Raw genomic sequence first — 21169 nt, 5'->3', positions numbered from 1 at the left:
GACCCTCTGAAAATCAATGGCATTGCTTACAGAGTAAGGCACAATTCCACATAAGCAACTGTAGTCCATAAATTTTTAATTTTGCATGTAGACTTTACAGATGCCTGAACTTCTCTACCTAAGAGATATTGCTGCTAACCTCTACATGGTCTTGTGGTGTCACTGTTAAACGAACTTGACCACTTAATTCTCAACTAAATACAAAAAAGGAGGTACATATAGTGGAGCCCTACTTTGCAGTGATTTGGTAAGAGACTGCTTCTATTGAAGTCAATGGCAAAACTCCCATTTCATTCAGTTCTACAGTTTTGGGCACTAGACTATATGAGTGCACAATAATTACAAGCATCTGTAAGCATTTCCTTTTGCTAAATCTGAAGAATACAAATACATTCAGCCCTCCCAAAGAAACATCTTAGCATGCACTTATGCCAGTTTCTTAGGCTTTGTATCCAGTGAGCATCTGACATGGAGATGGGAAAAGACAACCAAATGTGGTCAACTCTCAAGCAAGAAGATTATGGAGGTACTAAACAAATACATTTCTGTGATTAAGTATATACTGAAAATGTATTTTCAATATAAACAGTAAGTAGGTTATATGGAAAGGAATGTGTTAGTAGTTAAGAGCCTTTCTTTTTTTTTTTTTGGTACAATCATACCTGAAAGGAGAAGTAATTTTTTAGGCTGCATGCCCTAGAACAACTGCTTAAATATGGTAACAATTTCTAATGCTATTTTAAGTACATGCAGATTTAATTAAATCAAGTTATCAGGGATGGGGTGTTTTGCTGGAATCAGTCAGTCTTGATTAACATCCCAATTTCTTATTTTACTTTATCATACATTTTTTCATTTCCCCTTACTTTAAATAACTCTGACCACAAATCCAAACCCCATGACTGATTCTAGACACTGGAGGGAGAAATCTTTAAAATTTGTGACCAGTATACACACACAAGTGAAAGCTAAAAAGTAGGGCTTGGGAACAGTTGCTTCTTGATTTGAAAGCTTTTTCTGTTTTTCGTGTAGCTATCACGAAAGATGCTCACAATATCTAAAATCCTATTTTCTTTCCCTACTTGGAAGTTGTCCCAGGCTGTTTTCATGTTTTTCAGGCCAGTCCCTATTCACCACATTAAATCTTTTATCAAACTCAGGATCAGAATTATTTTTTAAAGGCTCTTTCTCCTTTAGCCAGAAAAACCATGAGCCTAACCTGCTTTGCTAGCAGCCAGTGGGAGTTTTGCCATTGTCATCTAGGGGAAGGTTCTGGGATTTCAGGTCTCCAGTACTAACTAATCACTGTTGAGAATAATTTTTATCAGTGTGAGCCATCTCACCTATTTCCCTTACCATTGTACTCATCGATTCACCATGATGCAAACAGCCTCATTTAAATGATTGGATTAAACAGTGTTGGCTATGGTGCCACTCATTCTGAATCCTTTCTCTCCCTTGACAATGCCCATGGCAGAAGGAACCTGTGATTTGCCCTGGCACACCTTTACTCATGTAAGTAGTTTTACTGATCTTGTAAGGAGACCAGTAGACATCAAAGGGCCCATTGACCTGAGTAACCATTCTGGGACATCTGATAATATGAATAGGAGTTCTGGGGCATCCAATTTTAAGGCCAAGTACAAAGACCAGTGAACTAAATGGTACTGTCCTCAACAACTCTCACAGTCTGTGTTCCTGCTCCTGCTGTTCCAAAGGCTGGCTCTGCTTCTAGAAAAATCAACAGAATTTCTGCCACATGCTTCAAACAAGCAGGGCCAGGAATTTCATTTAAGTTATAAAGATAAATTAGTTGTGCATCTTTTTTTTTTATTATTATTTTCCTACTAGCATTTGGTATCCCTCCTTTTCCCCAGGAAGAAAATACAAAAAAACCCAAGAATCTTCTGCAAATAATTTAAATCAGAAAGCCTTGATATTTTGTAGAGCACTTTAGGGACAAATTTAGTGTTTAACCAATTATATTTTTTTAATCTTTTTTTTTGCAAATTGCAAACAAGTCTGTAAAAAATGCATTGTATAAAAAGTACATAAATGTATAACCCTTTAGCTGTACTATGCAATCTAAATATTGTGGAATAAATTAGATAGAAAACTTAGCTATAAGCATGTATGCTGATATCTATTCATCAGAGGAAAGGGCTTCTTTTCTTTCTTTCTTTCTTTCTTTCTTTCTTTCTTTCTTTCTTTCTTTCTTTCTTTCTTTCTTTCTTTCTTTCTTTCTTTCTTTCTTTCTTTCTTTCTTTCTTTCTTTCTTTCCTTCCTTCTTTCTTTCTTTCTTTCTTTTTTCTTTTTTTTAATTTTCTTTTTTATCTCGATAGATACATACAAATACAGACATGCGCCCATGCGCACATACATATGCACACGCAAAGAACACACACGCACACATGCACACACAAACAGTTTTGGCTGACAAAAAATGAAGGCCCTGATTACACTGTTTAAACATGGTTCTCGCCATGAAGGTGCTAGTCACACTATCCCTAGCCAGTGTGACTGGGTTATATTGTGCTATCTTTTTTCTTTTTTTTTTTTTTTATTTTTTCTTTTTTTTTTTTTTTTAACAGACTGTGCTCTCAACAAGACGGGGAGCCATGTTAGTGCTTCTTTCCAGGAGAGGCATTTAGAAGCCTGTCCCATCAGAAGGTGGCTAACTCGGGCTTGGTTTGGCAAACCTGTGAGAGTCTGAAGCTTCAGGCTCAGGGTTATCAAACTCAGTGTAAACAGGGCCTAAAGGTTTCTCCCATTCCCTCTTATCATCTCCCCCTACCCAAAGACAAATGTTGTAAGTTTAACATTCTTTTAAATATGACAGCGAAAAATTTTAAAAAAACAACAACTATCTACCTGTGCCCTACAGGTTGGACCCTTCAGGTTAGGTGTTGACACTGAAAATTAGGTCTTACAGGTAATGCGCAAACCCATTAAGAGTTGTCATGCTAGAGGGTGGTGGTTGAGAAAGCCAGTATCTCAGCAAAGACTGTATTCCAAACAGAAATCCAACCAGAAGTGCTATTTTCTGTATATTTGCAGGAGCAATGGTGGACAGGGCACAAGACTGCTTGCAATTTTATGTCAGCACTTTTTAAGTGTATACCAGCACTTTAGGTTTCTCTTGCACAAATACCATTTTGAACATGTAGACTCCCACTTGGCAGTAAGAAACAAACAATCTTTTAACATACTGTGCTTTTCACACAAACATTCATAGTTTTAAGAACAGTAAAATGAAGCCAGAAGTGCTTATACCTTGTGTACATACATATATACATACAGAAATATATACATATATATGTATATCCCTTGGACAAAGTTGTTTCCCTACAATGCACATTTGCTGTGCATCAGGGCCAAGTTTCGTTTTGTACATACAAAACAGTACGATTATGCTCAGATGGACCTCAGATCCAAGCACCTTGGATCCAAATCCCAGGGATTTTCTGGGCTTACTTCAAATGGCAATTTTATGTTGAGGGCACTATTTGAATTTAACTGGTTAACAGATATTCTAGCCTGAATATAATCAACCCACTGACTCTTAATTCAAACCCTAACTCATTACAGGTGAATGGTACCAACCACAAACAGACTTTTTAGAGGCTTGCACAAATGTCTTTGGTGTATGTGTCTATTCATTTTAAGGTACAAAATAATAATAATTATTATAATAATAAAAATAGCTATTTTGTGTGCTGTAGCAGTTCTTGTATAGCTCACAATAAGTGCAGCTCTCAAACCCTCCCACACCCAACCACCCTCCCTTGCAAATATTTGTTAAATAAGGATTAGACAGGTCAGACACCATTGTAGTGCAAATAGTAAACGATTAAAAATTTTTTTTACAAAATAGAAATGTTTGAATCCAGTAACTGGACAAACATGTTCCTTTCAAGTATCTCTCACTGAAGATTTTTTTAAAACAAGTTACTTCCATTTTAAAAAAAAGTCTCTCTGGTTTTTTTTTTTTTCTTTCTCTCACAGGTAAACAGTTTCAAACCATCTAGGTTGCATAGTTCTAACAATGTAAGCACCTTTACAGAATGTAACTTTTATTCTTTCATTCATTTTTTGTTTTTTTTTTCTTCATTTTTCTTTTTTTCTTTTTTTTTTTTTTTTTGTAAATGTAGTGCAGAAGATGAAGGTGTATACACCTGCACACTATTGTCCCTTGATCAATGTTAAGTATGTGTATGTGTATTGTGTCTGTATGTATAGAGACATGTATATAAATACATAGCCATATATATACAAACACAAATGCTACACACCTACTCAGTTGCTCTCTAAATGTGGGGGGTAAGCGCCAGTGACTGTAGTGATCATACGCATGGTTTTTCAATGGCATTTTGGACTTTGTCCAAATTTCTTCAGGTTAGATGAGCTGCTACCATGGCTCAAACTAAGGGAGAGAACAGAACTTCCTTCCCCTAGTAGTAACTAATGTTTAGCGTACTATGTAACAGATAAGGAGCATACTGAAAGGAAGGGGAAATCCCCAACCCATACTACCATGCAGACCTATCTTATTCAAGCCCAGCTTCATGAAGTTTTCTTCCTTTTTTATAGCTGAAGTCTTCTCTGAGCCTCCTTAAGTCTTTTTTTTTTTTTTCTTTTTCTCTCTCTCTCTTTTCTCTCTCTCTCTTCTGTTTTTGCTTATATTTCTGATGATTGATTCACTCAAGAAGGGTTATATCATGTCTGGTCTTTCCTCTTCTTGGGCTTTGGATACATTTTCTTCTCAACAGGAAGGGTCTTGCTCACACCAGCATCTACGAACAGCCACACTCCTCCACAATCATATTCTGTATGTCTTTTTTAATGATGTTCTGGCCATCATCGTAGTAGAGCATGGACATAGGCCGGAGCTTGGTGGGCACACAACATGATTTGAGGTTGGCAAAGGGGCTATGGCCCCGCATGCGGTAGTGGTTGATGACGGTGGAATGGAAAGATAATGATGAACCAGATGTGCCTGCTATATGGCTGGGACACTCTCCTTCACAGTAGTTGGCATGATAACCTGTAGGAGCAATGATCCAGTCACTCCATCCTATGTCCTTGAAGCTGACAAAGAACTGCTTCTTGCAGCAGATGTTGACTTTGCCATCACACTCCAGGCCTCGTCTCCGCCTCCTGTGCTGGCGGTCCTCTGAGTGCCGGGCAAGCATCATCAAGAAGGGCCGATGTGATTGCTCCTTCTCCTCTTCTCCTGTGAATTCTCCAGCTTCCTTTTCTTTCCCTTCCCCATCATCTTCCTTTTTCTTCTTCTTGCCCAGTAGCACCAGGTTGGCTCCAGTCTCTTGACACAGGTCACAGGCAATCCGCACATCCAAAGAGCTCTTGCCTTGGTCCAGGAGTCTCTGGACACTGCTGGAGACAGGGAAGATGTGCCAAGTGCTCTTACGGGTGTCCACTGCCTTCTCTGAAATCAAAGTCTCACTCTTTTCACCTTTCAGCCCCCCATCCTCCATATCTTCTGCTCCTTCAGAATTGCCTTTTGGCTGCCGCTGCTGTTGAAACAGGCGGATGGTGACTCTTGTCCTGCTCCGGTTGGCTTTGGAGACCTTCAGGAAGAGCCACACTTCAGCATGCTCCACTACTGATAATTCACTGCCTTCCTTGGAAATCTCAAAGTGCAACATTTTCTTGGCTGTGCCTGATTTGATAAATGGAAATAGACAGGAAGAACTTGTTAGTATGTCTGCTTACATTCTATTAAAGAGACTCTGTTACTTTTTCCACAGGCATAAAGTGCCCTACGTTACCTATTTAGCTCTTTAAATTTTATGGTTCTTCTGTTCTAACCTTCCTTTACCCCCTCCTTAGTTTGTATTTTGTGAAAATTCTCTTTTCAGAAAAGTATGTATTTTCCTGCCTGTTTTCCAGCATAATATTTTAACTGGGTCATTTTTCATAGTAACAATACAGTCATTAATGTAAAGCATCTCACGTCAAATAAGCATCAGTGGCTGCTAGGAGTTCATTTGCTTAATCTTGTCTTTGTGATCACTGTTAGCTGAAAGGCAAAAGTGCTTTATAATGGCAATCCATATGTACCATATGCATAAAAATCTGCACCTAATAGCTCGTTAGGGAATGAGGTCCACTCCTGCCAATTCTTCAGCCATACTTTGGAAATTATGTGGGAAAGAGGTTTACCCTTTCTCCCTCTGTGAAAAGACATCCTTCAGTTGCATCTTAAAATGAGTCATAAATGTCAATTGTTTCAAAAACAAGCACATGCTAAAATATGAACCTCAGCTTTAAGAAGTTTGCAGAGTTATATTGTAAAGAATTGGAGAATTCTTTACAGATTGCAGCAGGCAGACTTTTCATCCTGTGAGATGTTAGCTGTAGATCCTGTTCCTAATTTAACACACTGTACTTGCTGTGATTATAGTAATGGTGAATACACTGAGAAATGAGCTAAAGAACTGTATAATTATGGGGATGGTTCTCTGGCATAATTGTATCAACTTGCTGAGATGTCATGATGATGATTGTGATGGTGAGGAGGTGTTTCTCGGATACAGAGCTCATATCCCTGGCAGAAGCTGGAATGAATAATGACGGCTGTTTAATGATTTGATCACTAGAGCATGAAGAAGTTAAGAGAGAATGAATTAGTTGGGGGGGTGGTGGTGATATTATTTTTTCAAGAGAGGTACTTTTCTATTCTCTTGACAAAGAAAAGAGCCCTGATGATGTCTTTTGTTCCTTCTCAGCATGGAGGCCAAGATGGACTGGGGTCACAGTGTACAGATATCTGGCCATAGTGAGAAAGAAACAGTATTCATAATTATCAATTTTTCTTTAATATTATTCTTGAGCTACCCATAGTTGTTTACCAGATTTTCTGTGCAGTAATTCTTCTTATCAGTGAGCCAGAACTTTGCACCCTAAAAACAGCAAGTGGTGATCAAAACAGAAGTACCCAGACACATACAGGAAGAATTGCCCTCATTGTAGCAAGGCTCTTCTCCTTGCTTACTACTGCAACTGAATTCACAAGTACGGGCTTCCTGACCATTTCCCTGCTCACCCATTCTCAGGTGAGACAGAAGTAGAGCAAAATCACACATCTACCTTGTGTTCACTTGCAGATTCAGGGGTTGCTGATTTCTGAAGTTTGTAGGCAAGCTGTGCTGCCCTTTGAGCTACCTGTTGCTTTTATTCTCTCTGAAGTACTGGCACTGACACATTCAGCTTTCCCTCGTGGCATTCCCAGGTCCAAGAGAGACACATTTCAGAATTACAGTGTCCAAAGGGCACAGTGTTTTGTTTTCCCTCTAAGTGAGGGTGTGAAACTGTAGACTTTAACTGTCACTGAGATATGGAAACACATGGTTTATGTTAACTGCTTCTCACAGACGGCTGATGCCAGTCTCCAGAGTGAGTTACATTTATTTCTCAGGGAGCTACATGAAACAGCGGGACTGTGCTTTAGAAAAGGAAGTAGCTTATAAAAAAGACAGAGCAAGCTGATCAGTACCATGAGGCATGATGGAGTTACACTTTTTCTATTATTTTTTAATTGATTCATTCAATAATGACCAAATGGATAATGCTGGGTTTTTTCCATTCTGGAAATCAAACAGTGTCAAATCTGCCAGCTGTTTTGGGGCAGAGGTCAGGTTATAGACACTAATCTCACTGCTGACTCAGTTTCAGAGCATGAGGAGTTGTACAATGATGTTCCTCCAGTCCAAAGGAAGTCTGGTCCAAAAGGCTGGTTGCCTTGTATGCGGCAATGTTAGAAAGAGTGTTCTCTATGAGAATTGATATGTCTTAGGCCTGTGAGGACCAGCCAGCCTGTGGCTTTATTCCCCCTGACTCTCTCTTCTAAAGAAAGGTTCTAACTTGGGGTTATCCCTTTTCAGTCCTGATAAATCCTTTCTGAGGGGGACCTGGGCTTCAAGGGAACCTGAAGGCAGGTGGTGTGCCAAGGATGGGTTGCTGCCAACCAAGACTCTCCATCCAGCCCATTCTGCTTGCTCTCTCTACCCAAGCAAACCTTGGTGGAGAAAAGGTGGTTTAGATCAAGGTGCAGAAGGTGTTCTGGCACCAGCAGCCTCTTCCCAGCTGCTCTCTTTCCCCCAAGCTCACAGACTGGTGTGTGGAATAAGCATGTATTGCTGGGAATTACCATACTTATCTTCTATTCTTGAGAAACCAAGCTGGGCACAGACAGCAGTTCTAGAACTAGCAGGGGTCCTGTGCATGAGCAAATCAACTGTGCTGGGTGCATGAGCAGATCAGCTGTGATGGATATGGACAAAAAATCCTGATCTGGTAATCTGCTCTGGAGAAAGCAGGCAAGGTGTGCAGATGTGGCTCAACAGTGGAAGAAGCTGTCTGACCCATCTAACCCAAAAAGCCACGCAGCCCTGCATTACGGAATAACCTAATGCTGTTAAGTGCTAGTGCATGGTATTTCACATTCTGCTGTTTCCATGCTAGTGAGAGTTGAAAATAGTTACGAAGTGACATATCTGCAACAGCAAATATTCATATTACCTTATGCACTGGCCAGAAGCATAGTGATGCAAGCACTTTTTGACAAATATTACATGAAAGAAACAGGACCTCAAGAGCCCTCTTAAATAGCTTTTCAAATGCTCCTCTATGTGTGAAAGTAGAATTCGTCCTTGTTACTAAAAATATTTGAACAGTATGGTAAAAGTACATGAGTACTTTAATTTTCTTTACTTGAGGGAAGTGAGCTTGAGCAAGGTAGCCTAAGAGATGTCCTTATACAGGGATAACAGCCTCCTTGTGGGTTGTTAGCTACAATAACAGCCTCTCTGGATGTGTTTAGCTACATTTTCAGAAACAAACGGTAGATTAAGATTCTAAAGAAAAAAGATGCAGGAAGCTTATCTGGGCCTAATATTTCTGAATGAAACAAAATCCTGAAACCTGCATAGCTAATAAAAGGTTTTATAGCAATTAAAAAACACTTTCTCTTTCATAGGTCTTTTTAGAAGGAGACTGGGAATGGTGCAAGGTTGAGGATAAAAAGCATGCTTTCACATTAGGAAAAAATGAAGCTTTTCTGAATTCTCTCCACATTCACAACTAGTTTGTTACGATCACACAGCACAAATGGTATGAATCCTGCAGTTTTTAAGAGGTCACTGTTCTCAGACAAGCTCATTTTGAAATTAGAGTTTGGCCTGTGCTAAATCCAAATTGAGACCCTAGGATCTGGCTTATTGTGGTTATATATTCACTTTATAACAGGATCTTTGTTTCCAAATGGTTCAGTGTTACAATAAAATAAATTCTTCAAGTGTTCTGAGACAAAAAAAAAAAAAAAAAAAAAAAAAAAAAAAAAAAAAAAAAAAAAAAAAAAATCTGTATTTAGTTTTCTCCAGATATTTCTTAGGGATTTAGCAGTCTTTCCTTTTAGGTCTGAATTAATGGTCAGGATCAAAGCTTTGGAAATATATACTGTTCATCAAACTGAAGGTAAAAGGGAGATTCCTGAAATTTGGGGGTGGTATCACTTTCATAATTACATTTCATTTACCCTTTTGTCCTGCCTTTACATTTGCCACAGCTGATTTGCAAGGGTCTTTTTCCATTTCTAATCATCCTGCTCCTCCTGCCTGACTACTGTGGAAAGACCCACAGCCCAACAGTGATAATACCTTCATCACTTCCATGCTCATATAAACAGCAATGTCAACAGTCTGGATTGTTATCATAGCAGAAAGCAGCTGAAAAAGGAGCCAAGGGAATACTTTGGGCCCCTTTTGATTGCTTTTCCGCATTTCCTTTTCCCAGAACTTTGGAGAGGCCACCTCTCTGCTTTACCGCTGAGCAAATTCCCTTCCAGGAGGAGGGCTGTGATGCCAAAGGAGAAGTCTAGCAGGGTGAGTGACACCAGCAAATGATGTGAGAAACGGTTAAAAATACAAGCTCTAAGAAGTAGTGCATATATGGTAAAAGGTTTAATGGAAGGAGTTACTGAATGGAAAGAAAGTGTAGCAGTATATATAGCATGGGAGTTTGCTCATATCTGGTTTTCTCTTCACTAGTGCTCGCGCACCTTTTTAGGAGAGAAACCTGAACATGCGAGCAGAGGGGAGCCTGCGCAGGTACCCTCCTCTCCACCTCTGGAAGGGCTGGCCAGGGCTCATGCACAGGACTCTGCGGTCAGCACCTGCTCCAAGCAGCACTTGGGTGACGACCATGGCAGGCACAGGAGCTGGTGGAGAGAGATTGGCAGAACCCTTGAGGGCCCAGGCACAGGGGGACTGGAGGGGCAGCCCTGCATGAGGTAGCTCGTGCTGTGCTCAAGCAGGAATCTGCAGCTCCAGTGTGCTCTTCCTCTGAGGCTAAGGATCCTTCCTTCAGTATGGCTGGCTTTAACTATGCAGTTGAAGTTCCTTTATTTGCAATTTGCAGCAGGATTCAAGATCAAGCCCTGTTAGTTCAAGCTATATATGTATACTAGGTAGGGTTGAAGCTGTACAATTGAGAGTATCTTCTTTTGAGTAAAATGCAAAGATATTTAAATTTTTTTAACCACATTAACCTGTTAAATTATTAAGGCTTTTTTTCCATAATGAAAGTGATTATCCTTTCTGACATTATAACGTGGCTTATTCTTAATTTCTCTTCATACACAGGATTTATTTTCCTTTGAAAAATGCTCATTGTGTAAGAAGGTGCTGTCTCTTTAAATTTCTATGCTTCACCGGTGCTTAATTTTGAAACGTTTTTACATTATACTGTAAGTGAACTGTTTTTCCATACAAAGCAAGCTTTTTTTCCTTTTTTAGTTGCTAACTTTACTACTGCCTATGTTTAGATTTGGGGGAATTTGCACTGCGTGCCAATCTGTAATTACATTCAAAAGCATCCTTCCCTTCACTTCTCATTTCCGTTCCCCAGGAGACAGAAAAAAATAGGTTACTAGAAAGGTTCCTCTAAAGAGAGTGAAGAGAAGAGCATGGTTATTGAGAGATAATTGCTCAAAATGTTTACTAATGAGTGACCACTGGAGTTAGATGAATTCTTTGCAGCATAGAATTTATTCAGTGAATTTAGTGTTATTGTCTGGCAATTATCCCCTAGGCAGACTGATTATTACAAATGTCCTATTGCCACAATTAGACAGTGGCCATTTCTGTGAATGCATTTCAGCCTATGGATTACTGGCAAATGATTTATTCTGATTATTCAGTACCCAGCATATGTGACTGTTCATCCAGGTTGCATACTTTCATTACTGCTCCCCTTTATCTCTTACAGTGAGAGGAGAAATTACGGCACAATTAACAAATACCTTATCTTTATGCTCACCTACCATTAGCTGCCAGAAAAGGGAGATTTTGTTGTAAGAGAAAAATAAACCGAAAAGGAAAATCAGGAGAAGAACTATTCCCCAAGCATTCGTGGGGGGAAAAAAGCAGCAGCGGCTTTATTTAAATACTTTTTCTTGAAAAGTTAACCCAAAGAGGCATTGACAAGGTCATTCAGAATGCGAAATAATTCAGTTCTGGTGAACCTTGACTCTTCTCTGCTATTTTGTTAGGAGGGAAGCACTTTACATCCACAGCTTTGAGTTCTTTCCAAATTGAAAGCCCTTCCCCCACATGGCTTTAAATATTTAGAAACAAAAAAGGTGTTTGTTTGGTTGAAGGTTGGTTTTTTTTTTCCACTTGATTTCTTCATTTACGTCTAAAATAACTCAAGCAAAGTTTAGGGTCATTTGCACCAGTAAAATATTCCAAGGTAAAAACAGTACCAAGTCTTTGTCTTTTTTGAGAGGGCAATTTTTTGTGCATACTTCTAATAATCAGCTGTAAATTCTAAAATTAAGTGGATCAGAGGCTGCCAGTCTGTTTTCATTAAAATATTTAATTTCTGTGCATTAAGGCCCAAATCCCAAGCCCACTGAAATGAGTAACAGAACTTCCAGTTGCTTCCAGTAAACTAAGCTTCAATTCTAAATCAATGTTGCAAAGCTCTGCTGTATTAAATGAGATTGCCTTCTTATAGACATACCTCTATATATAGATATAGATAAAAGAACTCCTCAGATGAATCACTTACATGTATGCAAGGTAGATATATCCTGCACAGAGGAAAATACATGAATGCACATTCTTATCTGCAGGAATAGTATGGGTACCGACACAGGTATATAAGCATGTCTGCCCTGGCATACCTGTATGTAAGGACATACCTGTGCTTATACACACATACAGGCAAATACATATTCAGATATTCCCTACTGTACTTGCATACAAAACTGTGGGCCTGGCTACACACAGAGATGGACACATACAGTATTTTCTGTCTCTCAGGTATGTTTTTCTAAACTGGTTTCCACCTTCCTAGATTAATCTGTGCTTTCTCAGGTTGTTCTTTAAACCAACCTACCCCCCTGAATTCTCACATTTTCATACAATGAAACAGATTAATACAGAATAGCTTTCCTCTTCTGGAAGTAACTTGCTTTGATTTGCAAAACTTGAAATCTTTGATTTGGTATGCCAAAGGGAAAAAAAGAAAAGAACAACAAGAAAAAATAGGCTTGTTTTCTAAAAGCTGAAGAGACTGTATTTAAAAAAAAAAGATGTGAGCAAATCATCTCAGATGATGATTCACGGTCACATTTCGCAGTATCTTGTAAAAAAATAATATAATTTCTGCTCTCTCTACATTTCCAGCACTTCTAGCATCCCTCAGTTTATCTTTTATCCCTCTGCCTATTTCCTTCCTGCATTATTTTCCTTGCAGCTTTTCACTCCAGTGAATCCCTGCTTTTAAAATAAACTAGAAGAGAGAAACCAGCCCCACTCAGAGCAGCTACAGATAAGCATAAAGATCTCTGGGATTCAGAATCCAATTAGGTAAAATAAGAGTCTGCAGGAAGGTCGCCTTGTGTGCAGCAAAAAGCCTTTGGAGTGTGCCCTCTCGTGGCCATTCTTTATTCAGCATGAATGCCTGTACCCTTAAATACAATTATTTTCAAAAGACAATTGTTGGAATTATTCAAAATATATAAACGATACATCCTTTGTTTTTTCTCCTGAACTGCCAGCTTGGTTGTATAGGGTAGGTAACTTCTGGGAAAAGACATGAATATGTACATACATGTATCCATCTGCACAGGAATGTAGGCATCACATGATCAAGTCAGTTCACCTTGAATTCTGTATGAAGTGGTAGAAAACAGCAGAAGTGGTCTAAATAGCTGGCAGATGTCTCTTTTTCTTATTTTTTCCTGGCTTTTCTCCTGGTGATAAACCTTTAGATTTCAGTATTTCCATCCCGTAATTCCTATCAGCTTCTCAGGGGCTGATGTTAGCAACCCATTTCATTGGTAGTTTAGTTGCCAGGATCAAATTCAGTTGGCAAAATCCCAGATTTGCCTAATAAGCTGTCTACATAAAATAATGAACAAGTTAGTAGCCAATCATATTTATAAGTAATGAGTATCTCTGTTATTGAACCTGTTGGATTTGCTTGTCACAAAATTATATGACCCCTCTCCTCAAAAAACTGTTTTTAAGACCTTGAAGTAACACACAGAACTCTGGCACAGCTACCCTCACAGCAGAACTAATCAAGGTTAGTAACTTAGTTTGATATGCAAGTAGAAAGTAATTTTCATGTTTTACTTGTAAGAGTGCCAAAGGACAGTAGGGTGCATTTGTAACTTTTGCCCAATACTCACAGTCATTAGTTTTGCAGAGATCTGTCTGGATTTGTTAGCTGTGAAAACTACCTGGCAACTATTTTGCTGATTTCCTGGACATAACTACACCTGTGCTTCAGACAAGTTTACTGCATTTATTTCCCCTCTAACTGTCTGAAGTCTGTGCTTGTTTGAATTTTGGTCTATTTTAGAAAATAGCAGTCTCAAGCCAGAGCCACATGCACAGGGCACTGTTTGTTCATTCACTCCATTTCCTTGTGTGTTTGACAATATGGCTGATGAAAGATGGAAATACTAATTTTTTACAAAGGCTAGTAGTAAATGTGGCTTCTGAAAGGCATGGGGAAAGGCTGGTTTATGTCAAGCCATACCCAAAGAAACAAGAAGCCTAAAGTCTTATTTTGCTTTTTATAGACATTTATTTGATACAATATGAGATGTTTTCATTAATTTTCATTGATTTCTTATTGCCCTCTATGGAGGCAGAGTGAGTTTGACTTTAAAAGCAGGAAACACATTAACCTGGCTGTGAGCAGAACATGTTTGTTCTCCTGCTTGGTGTTTAAACTTCTTCATGCTATTCCCAGTTCCCACAGAATGAGTGGAGACTGTCCCTGTGGCTATATTCTATTCCTGTCTTTTTAATTCATACTTCCTATATGACACACTTGCCTTTGTTTTTGTCTCACTTTCCTTTGCAGGAAAAGAACGGTTTAATATTTGACAGGCAAAACTACCAGTGCATGAGAGGACAGGATCTCAGGTAGAGTTTACTTAAGTTGTTGCAGCATTGGCATCTGTAAAATGTGGTAGATCCTCTGATGTTAGCAAGTCACCAGATATGAATGGCTGTAGATGAAGAATATGCTTAAGTTATCTGAAATTACTCCACAGAGTGGATTTATCATTTCCTTTATAAGCCCAAACCAGAGCTTGGTTTCTAGGTTGCTAATTGTCCCTCCCTTGTCCCAAATCAAAGACTAGCAGGTATGGAAAAAAGGAACAGAGCAGCCCTCCTGCCTGGGCTTTCAGGATCATCTTAGTATGAAGGAAGAGAACTGCAGCAGGGAGGAGAAAGCATGAGAACACAGTGGATGCCCTTGTCCTGCAGCTCCATAGCGTAAGTCCTCTTCAAGTAATTTGTCTAGCAGCAGTAGGACAACGCTATGTAAATCATGCCGAGTGACGTGTCAGTGTTGGTTGCTGGTGGCGGGGATCCGTGGCAGGTTGATTGGCCAGTGTGTGGGCAACGGCATGATTTTTGCTGCTCACATGACCCTAAGAGCCAATGGCTTCGGGAGCCGCTGTTGGAGGGTGTTGTACAGAGTAGGCATATATCAAATTCCAAATTCCTTTGTGTCAGAGCTCAGGAGAGACAATAATGTGTTTACAAATGATTGCAACTCACACAGTGAAGAGAAACCACTGTTCATGCCATATGTGTTCCACTGTGCTCAGAGCGAGCTGCTGAAAACCAGGTGGGGAATCTGACTCATAGACAGCTTAGAGGTTTCCTTGCTTTTATAAATTCATTTCTAAACTAATGTTGAGCTACCGCTGCTTCTAATGATATCTGGCATTGACACCTTCTCCCTGCTTTCTGAAGTGGAGGGGATGGAAACACTGAAAAGCCTGAGCTCTCATGCTGAAAGAACTGATAGTGTGTATATTGACAAGGATTCCAAAGGGAAGGGCTCCTTGTACAGTTGGAAATCAGACAGCCAGCAGGAATGTCTGCACTTAAAAGCATGCACACTTCTTGTGCATGGCTTCCCTGCAATCAGAACATCTGAGTCAACAGGTTTTCAGGACTGGAAACTCTGAGTGTTGTCTTAATTGTTTATACTGCTGCAGCAAACTTTTAAACAAAAATGCTTGGAGTTCCTTTGCATACTTTGCCTACCATATGCTGTACCAAACAAAACAATGACATTCTTTTAAAACCGTCTTGGCAACAGGAAAAATGCTTTGGCTAGACAGCATCATAAAAAGTTGCTGTTAGTTAGATGATAGACTTATTGCAAGTAACTGCTATTGATGCATGCCTTAACATACTCATGTACACTAACAGATATATATGCAGATATATATGCATTGAATTAAAAGGGGTTCTGGTCCTATTCATGTAGGAACAAGATAGCAAAGTACAACTTCAGAGCTGTTTCCTATAGGCAGTTGATGTGAGTCTTAAGACTTTACTTAGTAAATATACATATATTCTGAGCTCCTACTGCCTAAGAGTTAGGGGAAAAGAACTGTGAAAGAGTTCAAAATACACCCTACCAAGGTTGCATTTTTTGGCACAAGTGTTTTAGGAGCAGAATCTTTTTTCCAGTATGCAGAAGTCTGCGTTACAAATTGGATCAGCTACAGCAACTTGTCCAGTTCTATTGAAGTCATCTGACAGTCTCTGCAACTCTTTATTGCCAAAGATGCTGTGTTAAATTAAAAAAAAAAAAAAAAAAAGACAAAAAAAAGAAGGAAAAAAACCCACAAAAAAACCCCCTCTCACTTCTAAAACTTAAAGCTGCTTCATCTGATTTTATAACTTCCGCTATAATTTTTACATGAAAGGGTTGTTTCTGAAGTAGTTTGCAGTTCACTTTCTGTCTTGATAACTCCCCAAAAGGCTACAGCCTTTTTTCTTTCACCATCAACTCTGCAATCCAGCCCTTAACTGCAAGTACTCTGGATTTACAGGCACAGTTTGGAGGACCCTGCTGCAGCCTGACTTTATGTTCAAGATTGGTTAGAGAGCTTCCTCCCTGTGTGACTGACTGTGCTTAGCAAGTGTAATCTGTAGCCAAGACTAAGTCAGAAAAATCAAATTCCTTCAGAGTCCTACCCCCCCATCCCATTCCTCCTTCTCCCTTCCCCCAAGTCTCATCCTACAACCTTGCAGAAAACATTACTGCTGAGGAGAAGAAAATAAGTTAATTGCAGTTTTTGCACAAAGAATATTTTTCAGTTTGGGCACAGAAGATATTTTACAGTTTTGTTTTTCAAGCACTCACCTGATTCTGCAAAAGTGATGATTTCTGAGGTTTGCTCCACAACTTCATTCATTTCAGCTCTTCTTCCAACATCATCCTCTATTTCCACATAACCATCCTCTCCCACCTTTCCCACGTGGAGTTTTTTGATGGCATTTAAAAGTGCTGCCTTGGGCACTGGCTGGGTGATATTAGGTCTGTCCCTCAAGTGCAACATGTTCAGTATGTGCTTCTTTACTGCTTCCACCATCTCAGGCTGTGAGCTGGGCACATCCTTTGAGAGCGTGGCGAGGGCACATGATGGACAATCAGTGACTGAACTGTGCCCCTCGGATCCTGGGGTTGGGGAACTCCTCACTATAATCCAGCAAAGCACCAACAGAAATCCTCTCTTCCAAAGCAAAGGCATCCTGGCAGCAAAAGTTGTTGTGATTCCCTTTTTAAAAGGCCCTGCTTTTCCTCCCCCTTCACGAACAGTTTTTTGGGGGCTGGTTTAGTTTGTTTGTTTGTTTGTTTTTCCTTCTCTTCAGCAAATTCTCTGGAACAAGAACCAAAAGTTTTCTGTGAAGTTTTGTTTGCAGGTTCCCTCTCTGAATGCAATAAGTGCTGTAGATGTTTGTGGCTGTCAGGGAGAAGAGTTCTGACTCTGTCTCAGAGTAGGAGAGAGACACAGAGAGAGGGAGAGAGAGAGAGAGGACGGATTGGCCTAAAGTGAGTGAGTGAATGAGAGAGGGAGGGAGTTTTGTCTGTGAGTAAAGGCTATGATTAGGAAGGGGGAGGAACAGGCAGGCTGGCTTCCTTATGCTCATTGCTCCCCTAACACACACCTCTCTTCAAATATCACTACTCGTGGTTCCTTCCCTCCCCCCTTTCTAAAATATCTTCTCATTTCTGTAAATTTACCCTTTTTTTTCTCCTTTTTTTTTCCTCTCTGACCCTCCTCCCCCTCCCCCTCCCAGCTGTCATTCCCCCCTTTTTTTCCCTTTCTTTTTGTTTTGTTTTGTTTGTTTTATTCCTTCAACAGTATCACTGGCTTAACTAAACAGAGGAAACATGAATGAATGAAAAGAGTGAAATCTCTAACGAGCACCTTGCTCTTGGTCCTGCCTGGTATTGTTAGGGATAGCAGGAGATGTTAAATAGCTTGTGAATGAGAGAGGAATGAGGGCAGGGGCTCTGAATATTTTGGACAGAACATTATTTTGCCTGGAGTAGAAGAAAAAAATCTTTTCTGCTCATTTCTGAGTGCTGGGGGTTATCAACACTGGCAAGAGATCTGACAGGCACAAAATAGCACTGTTGTTTGGAGGGCTCTATAATACATGATACACACCCCAGCTGCAATATGCAGTCAGGCACTGAAAGCCTAAGCAGGAGCTGGTACAGCACATATATGTGACATGCTATGGTAGTGCCATGTAATATCCCTACTTCTATGCTAGTCTGTGCCTGGAAGTTCTCGGATAGATATATTTAGGTTTGGGGTTAATCAAGCAATGCCTGAAAAATGCTTTGAAGGTGAAAAGTGTTACATGTCATCTGGCCAAATCATACTTGCTTCTGACTCAGGCAAATCCCTCATCGATGCCAATAATAATTCTGTCTGAGTGAAGGCTGAGTAAGATCTTCTACATTTGGCCCATTGTTATTAGAAGGTACTTATTACTTCATTCATTTAAATCACACAGAGCAATCATAATATTAGAATAAGACATTGGAAATCAAAAGAAATCTAAAACACTACAAGAAGCAGGAGTTTCAACCAGTGTTGGTAGCCCCTTGTCAGTTTATGTCCAGGAGGGCTTTGCTCTGCAGTGAAAACGCATTCCCTGTGCCACTGCCATGGCTTCAGGTTGCCCTTACATTCTGTATCCTCTCTGTTCTGTTCCTTACCCAGCAAAGTTGAAGTTTGCAAACTCACATTTGAATTTGGTAATGGAAAAATGACAGCTGTAACTATAACTTTTGAGATTCTTCTCCTCCAGGCATTAACTTGTACAGATTTTCTTAGAGCAGCTTCTTCTTTTTTAGTCTTTACCCTCTTTCATTTAATTCCTTTCATTCTCTCTCTCACACACCTCTGTCTTCTCAGATGGGTTTACCTCCTACCCAGCAAATATTCCACTCCCAGTATATTAATGTCAACCATTGTATTTCACTGTGGAAAGGAGTAATTTATAAATATAAGCATTGAAAGGTCTATAATTTCCATGAGATGACTACAGGCACATGGGCTAAGAGACAGGCAAGGAATTATAGTTAGAGCAAATGAAACATACAGAAGTAATTGAACAACAAACCAAAGTCTTACAAATGTTATATATTGCAAGTCCTTTTCAATTAAGCTCTTTTATAAGTCTTTTACTGTTATAAGGCATCCACAGTACCCCCTCATCTGTGTTTTACTGACCTCAGTTGCTATACTGTTATATACTGTTACACTTACAGGTCTGTCAGCATTATAAACCCTGCAGCCATTCTTATAAACACATCTTTGTAACACAAACCTCACTATAATACATCGAATTTTCTTGGATCTTGTGAACAGCCCAAAGTCTGTTGTAATTATACGAAGTCTGAAAGTCAGCTTGAAATAGAACTAAAAGTTTAATTGGATGAAAAAATAATTTCAGATGAAAATACGCATTCATGATTACATGTACTAACAGATGACATAATTAAAGGAGTTATATATAGTTCTAATATAGCACCTATCCCAACAGTGTCTGATGAAAAGTAAGGGATAGGCATAAATCAAAATAAAATACAGATAAGTATGTCTGGGTTATTGCTGTGGGGTATACGTTGCTTGCCATATACTACAGGTACAGTTATCGCATACAATCTCTATTACATAGGGGTACAGCATATTTTACTTGCATGCCATGATGATGACAGATTTCATGTTAAAGCATAACTTTCTAAAAACCACTGTTTTCTAAAAGCGAGTCTTCCAATACCGCTGATATATAGTTCATTTGTACTTACATGGATATACATATATGTACAAAAATACATACAGAAATGTGTTTGAATACATACAGAAATGGTGGTTCAGACTCCTTCTACAAATTACCTGAGCTGCAAAGCTCTGTATATGCATTCATTCAATATAACCCTAACAGTATGCAACAGCATGCACAGGAATTAAAAGTTTAGTTTTTAAAAGAAAAAAGCTGATTGAAAGTTTTACCTCTCTAGTCCTGACTCTTAGAAGGAGACTGCTGTATTGTGCTTTAAGAACTGCTGAAGTTCCTCTTGGTGGTATTTATAATGCGAAGCTTTATACTGTACTTCAGAGATGTGTACACTCACATATAACGTCTGTCAAAAGTAAGTGGGCCGGATCACTGTGCTGGATTGGTTAATCCTGTTACATCAGCAATTGACTGTTTTTCCTGTATGAGACATACTTCTGGTAATTATCTAATGGAAATTCCTAATTGTCTAGCATGACAAAATATCGTGGATTCGACTTGTGGTGGTGATTTCTGTATCCATTTAAAGAATAGAACTTAAAATCAGACAAAGCAAACATTATGAGTCAGGAAGACACACTCCAACTTGTTGTATTGCATAGCTAGATATAGATATTATTAGATGTAGATAACACTGATTTAGTTCAAATACAGTATTTGCCAGATACTTAATTACTACTTTGCAAATTGTTTTCTTCTTCTTACATACTTAAGGATATACCAGATAATCTTTCTGCAAATTTGGATTCTTTTCAAATTCAGGAAAATGCAGTAAGAATTCTTTTGCTTTGGGTGATTTTTTTTTTTTTTTAATTCAATCTCTGAATAAATACGTCCTTCTGTTTAAATTAGGGATCCCTTTAAAGCTCTTTAAAAAATGAATCATATTGTTCCTGTCCAAGTCTCCTGGCTCCTTGACGTGCAGATTGCATCACACTATTAAAAACTGTTTAGACATCTAAAAATAAATTACAATGAATGGCAGGTCACATTTTTTGCAAGTGTGGTATTAACACTTGTGGAATAAAATAAAAAGCAATTTTCATTTCAATTTACATTAATGAAAATCAGAAATAACTATGCCAATTAGGCAGTACAGAAGGAATACATAAAAGGTCAAAAGTAAATCCAAAATCCATTTCCTTTCTTAAATACATATAATAACTGGCTTTATGTGGTACCGTTTATGACAAATGGCATGATCATGCAGTCTTTACTCATTCATAACACCCACTGATTACCAGAAAATCCCCATCCTTCAGATTTTTTTTTTTTGGCCTGAATCGTACTTATAATTGTATTTTTATGTCCTGTTGGTAATATGTCTTGGAATATGGCTGATCTGGATCAGAGAAGAAAGGTTTTAAATTTTCATTTTACAGTGATACCAGGGAGTCCTTAGAGCAGCGTTGATCCTAACTGGTGTGTGTGCTGTATTCACACAACAGCTTTGGTAGAATGAGAAAAAAATCAGAAGTTAATAGGAAACATGATCA

General features: G+C 39.0%; 1 protein-coding gene across 1 annotated transcript; it reads right to left on the bottom strand.

Moving 5' to 3' along the window:
* Window positions 1-4183: 4183 nt before the first annotated feature.
* Window positions 4184-17253, bottom strand: INHBA (inhibin subunit beta A). Its single transcript, XM_069005861.1, has 2 exons — window positions 16717-17253; window positions 4184-5680 (listed from the first exon to the last, which is right to left on the bottom strand). Exons 1-2 carry the CDS (start codon window positions 17102-17104, stop codon window positions 4794-4796), a joined length of 1275 nt encoding a protein of 424 aa, XP_068861962.1. The 5' UTR covers window positions 17105-17253; the 3' UTR covers window positions 4184-4793.
* Window positions 17254-21169: the final 3916 nt, after the last annotated feature.

Source organism: Aphelocoma coerulescens, chromosome 2 (assembly GCF_041296385.1).
Source record: "Aphelocoma coerulescens isolate FSJ_1873_10779 chromosome 2, UR_Acoe_1.0, whole genome shotgun sequence".
NCBI classification, from domain to species: Eukaryota; Metazoa; Chordata; class Aves; order Passeriformes; family Corvidae; genus Aphelocoma; species Aphelocoma coerulescens.
The sequence above is the reverse complement of the archived record's forward strand: the minus strand, read 5'-3'. Positions and strand labels throughout refer to the sequence as shown.